Source organism: Guyanagaster necrorhizus (assembly GCF_019112545.1).
Source record: "Guyanagaster necrorhizus MCA 3950 unplaced genomic scaffold BT62scaffold_5, whole genome shotgun sequence".
NCBI classification, from domain to species: domain Eukaryota; kingdom Fungi; phylum Basidiomycota; class Agaricomycetes; order Agaricales; family Physalacriaceae; genus Guyanagaster; species Guyanagaster necrorhizus.
Window position 1 is genome coordinate 1,969,129 of NW_025064884.1, and position 9,880 is coordinate 1,979,008.

Below are 9,880 nucleotides of genomic sequence, written 5' to 3' on the forward strand. Positions count from 1 at the left end.
CATGCTATCTTAGCTTTTCTGTCGCCTTCTCCTACTGAGCGAAAACATTTTACAGACTTTCTCCTGCGATTTTGTTTACTGTGGCTCAACAGAACTGCCTACGTATGTGTCGAGTCGCTCGCGGAATGTAGGGCGGTACTGGACAGGTGATGTTGGACATGGAGCGGGACCGACGCTGCACTGGCAAAACCGACACGGTGGCGCTTCTGCTCGCCATGCTCCTCTTTGTCTGGCTAGCATGGGCTTCCCGTACCATGGATCATGCAGGGGGAGAGTAGAATTCGGCAAGGAACAGTATGTTTTCCGTTCCTGGTCGAGTTGCCCTCTCACGCAACGTTGTCTAGATCCTCGTTTCGTTCATTAACTAGACGACAGGTCTTCGAGGTAGAATACACAACAATTCCGCAACTAAGGCTAGCAGCGTTAGGCTAACTACAAGGTCTAGCTTGAATTGACGTGTAGAACAAGTATATGCAGAACCCAGGTGCGATTACAAAGAGCCTTGTTTTTGGACGACAGTCTGAGATGTTTGTAGGCCTCTTTAATGGGAACAAAGGTGCGGCAACCGGCAAAACATTCCTCGTTCAGTGACGTAGCGGCGATCTCAAGTGCATGTCGCCGTCCACGACGATACTTCCCAGGCTACGCTTTAAAGATGTTATTGGAGACGTAGCTTAGTGCTAGTTCCGCTTCGCACAACATCCAAGTATCAACTTTGGAACATGAGTTGCTACGGTCGAGTTTTCGAGTACCTGGGAGAGGGCAGTACAGTGTTCCGCTCAATACAATGTAACTCGTTCCCTTTGTGTTCTGTATTTGTTATTGACGGTGCTTATAAGAACTGGATTCTGGTGTCAGTTCAGATAGTCACCTTCATCAAACATGACTGCTCCTCAGCCAGGTCGGTGTCTGATGTTGTCGCTACATTGGCTTACTTTGCTGACAAATCTTGTACAGCAAACGCATACATACTAGCTCTTCCTAATGAACCCCTCGAGGAAGTACTGTCACCGGAAGTACGGGAGGAGCGTTATTACGACAACACAAAAATTGGGATCGTCACCCTCTGCTCCGTTTCCAAACGTTTCCGCGATATTTTCCTTCGGCACCTTTACCGCACCATCCGTTATCATGATATACGCAACATGAGACCGTTCCTCGACGTACTTCGCTTCCGGGGCGTCCAATACGTCGTGCACCTCGACCTGGTGCTTCACCCAATCCTCTGTGTACCCGGTTACGATCTCCTTAGCATGCTTGACTTGTTCCTTCTTTCGCTGCCGAAACTTGAGGTTCTCCAGTCTCTCCGCCTCGACATCCGTCCAACGCCAAGAGACCTAGAGGACAGTTACCCCACCATCATATCGGTCGTTGAACGGGCACCCGCAGATGTAGTGCATTTGTCTCCAGAAGTGGTCAATACTCTTAATTCGGTGTTCCAAACCCTTCCTCAATCACTTCGTTCACTTTCTTTGAGTGGGTTCTGTTTGGAAGATGCCACAGCAGGTCTAGCGGCTACCGAATTCCCTTCTCTACGCACCCTGTCGCTCGACCTGAACGGGACAGGCGACCCGTACATCGTCAACAGTCGGCACTTCTTGCGGGGAATGCCTCGCCTTGAAAGCATCGATCTTCCCGTGCAGTGGTGTCCTCGCAGAATGTTGTTCAGACGAGTGTTTGCCGGTCGCAAATTCAAACACATCAAAATCGGATTTACTGGGCGGATGCGCATGTCTGACATGGACACGCATGAGGATCATGCATGCCCATGGAACCGGTGTATCGTCGGGTTGCTCCGACAATCTTCCTCTATCCTGACGAGTCTCAACATTGGGACGATATCCCTCATTATTCCTTGCGACGAGGCATTCCCTGCATTGACCTCGCTCACTCTTCTCGATATCGAATTTGGCTTTAATGCTGGGAAAGAGCTCAAAGGACTCCTGGCGCCCTTTCTTAGCTCTCCGTGTTGGTGGGACTCATTGACACGCATTGGCCAAAGTTGAGGAAGCTTAGCGTGTCGGAGCTCACTACCGTCAAGGACGAATACGATCCTCCGGATCTTTATCCTTATTTGCGTTGTTTGGGAAATGATGCTGCTTGGGATCCGAAGACACGGAGAGAGCTTGAAGCGATATGCGAACACCGGGGGGTGGGTGCATGGCTGGATTGGGGGTACGCAGACTTACCCTGGAGGGATTAGGATTCCTCATTAGCAAGTAGGAAGTCCGTATTATCTGTACTGACTAGTGTCTGATACTGTAACAAAGAAGAAATTATCATCTACTACTGTTCATTCCGTGATACACAGATTCGAAATCGTCTTCACCCAAGGCACGTAGATCGTCGGTATCACTCTCCGTGGTGAAATCACTAGGCTTAGTGCTGTCTGTCTCCCGCTCGTCGCTATCGCTGTCCGTGTCTATAGTCGACGCGCTGTCGCTGTCCCGATCACTATCCCCGCTCGTGAGCAACACTATCCTATTTTCCGCGTGCCGGTCCCAGTCCAGCTGGCGTTGGCTACGCTCTTCTCGAGGGGGAACATCCGCGTTCCATTGTAGGGCTGTGCGATAGGCTTCCTCGTTGAACGCGTCGTTATAGAGGTCCCTTTCGGGCGACCATGATTTGTTGGGAGTGATGTAAAACTTGGTTTGGAGCGAGGAGAAGTCGTTTGGGGGTGGGACGGCGGTCTGGAATGTATGTTGGACGCGTGATGTTTGAGGATTGAGCCATTGGGACTTACCGCAACATGAGGAGTTGGAAGAATGAGGTGCCACTTGGCTGCGGGGCTCTGCCAGATTGATACCGGGAAGGGGGACATTGTCAATGATTGGGACGACGCGTCTTTGGGCCACGGTGGTTTATGTGTGGAGAGAGAGAGAAAAAGCAAAGACCTTCAGGGTCGCGCTGTGTCAACTTTGATCAACTGGCATGTTCCTTTGTTGTTCTTTGTCCTCTTCCCCGGAAGTATCGGGTGCTATCGCCTTTTGTATTCGGAGAGGTCGATTGTGGTCAAAGTTTGGAATGTACATAGGGCTTTGGGATCGACGACTGGCATTCGAGTCATGTAGATACAGGTCCAGAAATTATGTAACTCAGAAATGAAGGTCTATATTTACTTCATATCAACCTCAAACTTCTTAGAATACGAACCAATATAAAATGTCTACGCACCACCGACAATAACATGCAACCACAGCACCTCCCAGCAATTCGGTCAGGTCCAAAATGGCAGTCCCAATGGCGGACCGAAGAGAACAGAAAGGGCATTGGCAAATGCCAATGCGATAGTTTCACCAATCGCGCCCGCAACGGCAGCACCTCTCAGCAACTCGGTCGGGCCCAAAATGGCTGTCCCAATGACAGCAGCTGTCGTGGAGAACGCCAAGGTTAAAAGCCGATCCGGAAAGAGTACTAGGAGAACGGGACAGCACAGTTGGACAAGCAGGAACAGAAGACCCGTGCCTACAATCAACACCGCATTCCCGACTAGGCCAATTTTGAATGACCAGAGAAGAGGGACGTCTGCTAGGAAATGGCTTTGGAATGCTTGAAGGATGGCATGGCCGACGATGTTGACGGTGGCGGCGGAACATACGACGATTCCCATCAGGAGGAGGGTGAATAATATGAGTAAGAACATCTCGTCCAATTCAATCTGACGTCGCTCTTGCTCGCGGATGGTCGCCATAGCGGATTCCGCAGCGCGTATATCCCCTAACCGGCTCTCCTCGGGCGAGGATGATGGGGGTTCGGAGCTTTCAAGAAGCGGCGCATTTTCACCATCAGGTGTAGGCAGAGGACGAACGGGCATGTCTGGAGCCAGAAGCAGGATCAAGAGTTTAAGGTGGTGGTCTGGGAGAAAGCAAGGGACCTTCTGGATATTCGGTCACCTATGACGAGGCAACTACGTATTAAACGAGACATTGCGTCTCCTTACTCATATCATCATCGTCCCAAGCGTGACCATGATTCGACCTTCAGCCCTTCTCTCTCCAGCCCCTCTAGCTCCCATAGAGCATAACGCGGCCTGAGTGAATGTGGAGCACACATCGTCAGCAGCCGATCTCGCCACCAGAATCCCGCCGCCCAGACACCATATCCAAAAACGGGTCTTCAGCAAAAGAAGTTTCTCAGTCTTCATCCATGTGAACATCGTCGCGAATGCATAATTCTTCCAAGTGAGGTGCAAGACACGACGTGCCGTCTAATGAGAACACATTGTACACATCCAAAGCTGAGCCTTCGTTCAGCCGAATGGATAGTGATGCAAGGGTGCTTGAGCATGCTTCAAGTTCCGACGATGGAAGTGCGATATAAGCTACGAATTGGACAACGCGATTCTCGAAAGAGTTCGGCAATATGATGATATCCACCGGAAGATATTTGCTCGATACGAAAAACGTCCAACACTGGCTGACGAAGGCCTCGTATGCACCGGATATCGGTGTAGAGAGAAAGCGTGTACAGCTTGGTATATATGAATGGCACAGGAAGAGTGGAGAGAGGGAATGCAAAGCACACTTTTAACGTCGCTGTAAGAAGCTGGGGTGCCGAAACGAAAAGTCCCAAATACTCAAGACGATGCGATATATCTCCAGTGAATGTCCGCAACTGAGAAAAGGGGAGCTTAAGATGCGAGAGGCCTATCTCGTGAAGCAATATCTCTCGCAGGTGGTGTCTCGCAGAAGCCATTGATGAATGGCGCGGCGGAATGCAGGTTATTGGAAAGGCCAGGATAGTGGAAGGTATTCTCCTCGATCATGATGGACAGTCTTTTGAGGCTCGAAAATTGGCCAGATATGGTAGACAGCTGGCTTAGAGCTCTTTGATCGACCGTAAAGCAAGGGTGCTCGCCAAATTCAATTTTGTACATACCCACCCAACCACGTGATAGACAATGATGTCAATTTCATGACTAAGCCATATGGCCCTTTCCGGCAGTTTGGATAAACTCTATTTTTCGTATGTCTAAAAATGTTACAATGGATACACAGATTACGGGAAGCTGCTGAGAAGAATGGAGAAGCGATGGTACACTTGGAGGAAGGAAACTAGAAAGCCATCTGGATGAGCCTGATGCAGTCATTTGTTTACAGAAAAATGCACTTGAAGTGCAATCTGCCATCGTACAGGCGAACAAAAGGAAAGATGAGCTCAAAATTGCGCTCGAAGCCACGCAGAACAGAGAAGCTGCTATTAAGGCAAGGAGATTGCAAATCGACGAAGCAATCCAAAATATGCAGATGCAGGTTACAAATGCAACGCTTCGAAAGCAGGAATCCATTGAGGAGGCCAAACGAAGGTGTGCAGATGCAGTCAGGAAGGCGCGCATCGACAGAGAGAAAGAGTTGGAGCAGGTGAAGATTGATCACAAGAAGGCGCTTCAGGTGCTTCAGGAGGAGCAGGAGAGTGAAATCCGTGACTCCATCACAAGAGACACAAACGCTTGGGCTCTAGCTCTCATCTGTGATGGACCTCCTTTGCTGCAGCAACTAATTGTAGGCCTTCTCATATCATGACATATCAATCTTTTACTCACAGGTTTTAGATGGATCACAAATAGCCCCAATATCATCAACGAATTAATGCTCTGTACTTACAAACCATGGGAAGAACTCTCTCATTTTGTATCACTATCACACTCAACTTGAATAGATAGAGAAGAATTCATTCTATTCAAAATACTGCTATATTTATGGGAATGAAATTAGTAGTAATAGATGTGCTACAAGGCATCCTAGGCAACGATACGTATGGTGCCTCAGGTGGTATATCCTTAGTACATGACGAGAGCGTCGTGAAGTTGAAACAGACTTCCCATGATCAAGCGAGGTGGGCTTGACATGTAAGGGTGAAATGAGGTGCAGCGGCGAGGGATGAGGCCCTTCATGAACTAGAGGGGCAGATGCCCGTGCATCGTGGTGGCTCAGGGCAGCCATAGGCGGCGACGACAAGGTTCGGGCCTCAGGAAATGTAGATAGGGCAGGTGATGGTGCCGCGCGTGATGGCGAAAGGCTTGCTATGTCGAGCGGAGAATCGTACATCCATGAGCCACGCCGGACAAGTTGCGGGCGCCTAGATCACTTTAAGAGCGTACAGGTGCAGAAGAATGTTGAGGAAACTCACAAAGAGCCTCCCTCTAACGACCTTGACGACGTCGCACCAATTCTATCTCCTCGTCAGATGCGTTGAGGTATTGAGGTAGCTCCCAGACAGACGATGATGCAACGTAAATGATACCTGCCGAGATCGGACCACAGATGGTGCAATCGGCAGCGTTGATGAAGCTACACCCTAGTTCCGACAAACTATCTACAAAAATTGACATCACCATCCTGCACGAATCTGAGAGCCTAGACGATGGCAAAATGTAGCACAGAAATCTCATATTGGTTTATCCTACCACTGGCAAATGAATGGAATACATTTAAGGCCAATATTTCCTATGACTGCAGAATTATTGATCAGCAAATCACACATCGAATATCACACAAATGTCACTTACACAGGTGCCAGACAAAGCGGTTGAGAATTTGAATGAGTCTGAATACTCTCCCACCGTCACATCAAACGTTGTCGACCACAAATAAATTGGAAGACTGAAATGGCCCATGTGCAGGGTAAACCCCTTATACGCATCTGTATTCCAGACCTCCATGGCAGAAGACTCAACAGCCAGTAAAGGGACGGGTATACCAATACGCGGCGTCTTCACCACAACATCAAAGGAAGGATTCGTCAGTGACTCATCATTCCAGATCTGCACCAACGTCATTCCTGAAAAATGTTGAGATATAGAGCAAAGGCACTCACTGCTGCAACAGCCGTGAGGTTCCAGTTGCCATTCGCATCTGTTTCTTGAACAAGACAGGAATGCGAACTGAGAAAAATGATATTGTCTTGTATGGGATACCCGGAGCCTCCGTTATCGTTTCCTCTCCGCCAGAGGATGGAGCAACGGATATGTTGAAAGAGGAGGTGCCATTCAGCACTGCCGCTGAAAAGGCTAGAACTAGTGCCCTGTTAGCCACGAAGAAAGTACAAATATACATAGACATGCCTTAAACTCCGCATCGTAACCATATCCAGTGGAATGAATTTCTGCGGTGGAAATTGTGTTGTTAGAGGGGATGGCACCATCATGATCGGCATAATGTAGCGGAACTATCAGTTCTGTGTTGTCTCGGTCCGATATCAGGACACGAATCTCTCCTGTGAACGCAAAGGTTCCGCTGGAGTCGAACGTCAACTGAATCGCTACGGGCTTGATGGGAATTGAGTCGATGATCGCGGACAACGTGATGGAGGAGGGAACGACGTCAATCATTCGCTGAAGTATAGCTTGGCAAGTGTTTGAAAATGAGCCAGCATCTGAAGTTGAACGCATCGTCGCATTACCATCCGCCGTGAATACGAGCAGGTCGGAATTAGAACCTTCTGGTCCAACAACTAGAGGGTTCCCGGTAGCATCGCCGAGATAGTCGGTGACGATGGCAGAATCAAAAGAGCTGAAGGTGCTATCGGAATGGACAAAACTGGTAGAGCTATTGTCTCTGGTGATATCAGGAAAGTCGACGCCGTGTACACCATCCAAAACTAAATGAACGTAAGGGGTTGCTCAGGAAAGAATGGATGGAGACTCACAGTGTCCACAGGCTACCATCTGTATCATCTCCGTTGTGTTGAAACCCGCCGTCGCGAACTGAGCAACGATGGTTTCCAAATCGTCGGTGGGTTCAGGAACTCCTGCAACTCCAGGGCCGGTAGCATCAACACGGCCTCTCCTCATAGAGAGACGAGGGCCGCCACAGGCTCTGACAGCAGCATACACCGCGAGCGCAAAAAGGTCGGCCATGGAGGTCTGTATGTTGTAAAGGTTGATCATGAAATTCATAGTCGAATTGAATGCTGATCCTGGATTTTCTGGCCGGTCCATCTCGAACATGATTGACGCGTCCATTCCACCAGTTCCATCAGCCGCATTGTGGGTTATCATGTCGTGGAACGCAGTCCGAACCTACACGTAGATAAGAACGAGTTTCGGTATGAAAGAAGATGGCAGAAGCACCCATTCCGCTGCGGCTTGCTTTCCTTCTCCTTCGCTGGAAAAACTGCACGGCATCACTCCGTCGATGACGCCAAATCGACGGTATCCTGCCTGTTGATACATGACGCCTTCCAGGTAATCGATGTTCGAAGGCCATGTATACGCGTACAACCCAGTCAAAAAGGTCAGAAAGACCAGTTAATGTTCGAGGCTACCGGGAAGCATTATAAGGCCGGCGATGGTAGCTGTAGCGCATGGTGAGTGACAGAACAAAACTTCGGCAGAACTTGAACGCCGCACATGTAGCGAAGCCCAAGGCCATCAACGGGAGAATAAGCCCTTCGTGGTGTTTCGAAGACCATTGCAACCAATCCAAGGTCTCTGAATGGTCAAGTGAATCTAATGGCGTCCTTCGATGAAATTCTGCCAAGACCTTGACTGCATGATTCCTGTCGTCTAGGCATTCGAATAGTGGATTAATTCCAAGCGAATCTTCAACCAGAGTAGCCTGTACGTAGGCATCTGCGAGAGGATGAAGAAGGCGTCCCACGGAGGAGGAAGACGTCGAATCGACAACATGATGGCCGAAGGCAAAAGGTAATTTGCCAACAATCTGCAATATGTGGTCAGACGGACGTCATAGCTCTGTTTTTCCCCGACGGAATCCGGCACCGTCGGCCCGCACTCTTCCCGCTCTGTCTAGACCTGAGGAACAAAGAGAAAGAAATGGTCTCTGATAACTATGTTATCGTACTTCCTCCGTTTCGAGCTTCAAGAAATCAGTCCCTGCTGAAAGTGCTCCTTGCTCTACCTACATGCCATTTGAATTCTAATGGAATTTTTGCCTCTGGTTCTGCCAATCTTCAATGTTCATACCGGCCTGTTCTACCTTCTCACAGACATTATTCCCGTTCACGATCTCAACATTCTGGCATAGAATGTCATACAGTGCCATGGCTTTCATAGTTACTGGTTTTTTCTTACACAAACCTCGGTACCCCCGCTAAACCTGGAGTTCCATCTGGCTCAAGAGTTAAAGGTCATTGTTCCGATTCTCTGGATGAGAAGAAATTTACCCGGTCTACTAATTGTACTCATGTTGGCTGGCATCCAAGTATACTCACTATGTGCAGCAGTATATGTCCTCTTTATCTTGGCAGCAGCCCACATACGGACAAGCTTATTGTTCAAGCTTGTGACCTAGACCCCAATTTAATATCGATCATCATTCGACGACCAAAGACCTTTGCTCTCCTCGCTATGTCAGGCAGACTTTTGGACCGCTCAGCGCTTATGGTATGATGTGTGGTGCAATGCGACTCACCACGTTCTGACACGGGGAAATTTCCGGTAAACAGCAGTTTTGCGCGCCAAGGAATCATAAATTTTTCAGCTAAGTTTTCAGTTAAATCCATCAATTTCATTTACGATATCTAGGTAACATCAGTGCATTGTGCACCACTTGACCGCACACAACATGAAAGAACCCAACAATATGATGAAGATGTTGAGATTCGGTTTTCACGGCTTTAATATCATATTCTATTTATATATATTTTACTGCTTACCTTATACTTTGACATTTTTTTTGTACCTTATTGACTTTTTTTTTTTTTTTGTCCTCAGCATTTGATTAACCGCAACAAGTAAGCTAACTACTAAGACGCGGTGGAGGTACAGGGCCTCAGGATCCTCTTTCCCTCTTGTTCCAGTCCCTCCGTTCTTCCTTCTGAGTTCCCCGGGTGTTTTGGCGTGTAGTGTGGAGTAGAGTAACGGACATGTATGGTATTTTGTGCCCTCATGGTGGGCTAATTGGTTCGTTTGATCCTG

General features: G+C 48.6%; 9 protein-coding genes across 9 annotated transcripts; 3 read left to right on the forward strand and 6 right to left on the reverse strand.

Annotated features, from left to right (window-relative positions):
* Positions 1-238: 238 nt before the first annotated feature.
* Positions 239-673, forward strand: BT62DRAFT_1002433 (uncharacterized protein; the record flags this gene model as incomplete). Its single annotated transcript, XM_043176851.1, has 4 exons — positions 239-294; positions 345-422; positions 478-484; positions 536-673. 4 exons carry the CDS (start codon positions 239-241, stop codon positions 671-673), a joined length of 279 nt encoding a protein of 92 aa, XP_043043589.1.
* Positions 674-882: 209 nt separating this feature from the next.
* Positions 883-2,203, forward strand: BT62DRAFT_1002434 (uncharacterized protein; the record flags this gene model as incomplete). Its single annotated transcript, XM_043176852.1, has 3 exons — positions 883-901; positions 958-1,966; positions 2,017-2,203. The coding sequence occupies 3 exons, from the start codon at positions 883-885 to the stop codon at positions 2,201-2,203; spliced, it is 1,215 nt and encodes a 404-aa protein (XP_043043590.1).
* Positions 2,204-2,345: 142 nt separating this feature from the next.
* On the reverse strand, positions 2,346-3,019 carry BT62DRAFT_623308 (uncharacterized protein). Its single transcript, XM_043181649.1, has one exon. The coding sequence runs from the start codon at positions 2,819-2,821 to the stop codon at positions 2,477-2,479; it is 345 nt and encodes a 114-aa protein (XP_043043591.1). The 5' UTR covers positions 2,822-3,019; the 3' UTR covers positions 2,346-2,476.
* Positions 3,020-4,099, reverse strand: BT62DRAFT_623407 (uncharacterized protein). The gene is made up of 2 exons (XM_043181651.1): positions 3,941-4,099; positions 3,020-3,877 (listed from the first exon to the last, which is right to left on the reverse strand). The coding sequence occupies exon 2, from the start codon at positions 3,812-3,814 to the stop codon at positions 3,218-3,220; it is 597 nt and encodes a 198-aa protein (XP_043043592.1). The 5' UTR covers positions 3,815-3,877; positions 3,941-4,099; the 3' UTR covers positions 3,020-3,217.
* BT62DRAFT_623310 (uncharacterized protein) lies at positions 4,053-4,837 on the reverse strand. Its single transcript, XM_043181650.1, has one exon. It carries the CDS (start codon positions 4,693-4,695, stop codon positions 4,291-4,293), a length of 405 nt encoding a protein of 134 aa, XP_043043593.1. The 5' UTR covers positions 4,696-4,837; the 3' UTR covers positions 4,053-4,290.
* Positions 4,838-4,927: 90 nt separating this feature from the next.
* BT62DRAFT_917610 (uncharacterized protein) lies at positions 4,928-6,195 on the forward strand (the record flags this gene model as incomplete). The annotated part of the gene is made up of 5 exons (XM_043184053.1): positions 4,928-4,965; positions 4,998-5,034; positions 5,100-5,501; positions 5,663-5,835; positions 5,934-6,195. 5 exons carry the CDS (start codon positions 4,928-4,930, stop codon positions 6,193-6,195), a joined length of 912 nt encoding a protein of 303 aa, XP_043043594.1.
* Positions 6,196-6,286: 91 nt separating this feature from the next.
* Positions 6,287-8,634, reverse strand: BT62DRAFT_928918 (heme peroxidase). The gene is made up of 7 exons (XM_043185595.1): positions 8,259-8,634; positions 8,072-8,173; positions 7,648-8,020; positions 7,071-7,599; positions 6,817-6,940; positions 6,509-6,763; positions 6,287-6,452 (listed from the first exon to the last, which is right to left on the reverse strand). The coding sequence occupies exons 2-7, from the start codon at positions 8,171-8,173 to the stop codon at positions 6,447-6,449; spliced, it is 1,389 nt and encodes a 462-aa protein (XP_043043595.1). The 5' UTR covers positions 8,259-8,634; the 3' UTR covers positions 6,287-6,446.
* BT62DRAFT_1002440 (uncharacterized protein) lies at positions 8,249-9,014 on the reverse strand (the record flags this gene model as incomplete). The annotated part of the gene is made up of 6 exons (XM_043176853.1): positions 8,249-8,295; positions 8,351-8,663; positions 8,711-8,749; positions 8,805-8,819; positions 8,866-8,903; positions 8,927-9,014. 6 exons carry the CDS (start codon positions 9,012-9,014, stop codon positions 8,249-8,251), a joined length of 540 nt encoding a protein of 179 aa, XP_043043596.1.
* On the reverse strand, positions 8,756-9,554 carry BT62DRAFT_928919 (uncharacterized protein). The gene has a single exon (XM_043185596.1). The coding sequence runs from the start codon at positions 9,472-9,474 to the stop codon at positions 9,238-9,240; it is 237 nt and encodes a 78-aa protein (XP_043043597.1). The 5' UTR covers positions 9,475-9,554; the 3' UTR covers positions 8,756-9,237.
* Positions 9,555-9,880: the final 326 nt, after the last annotated feature.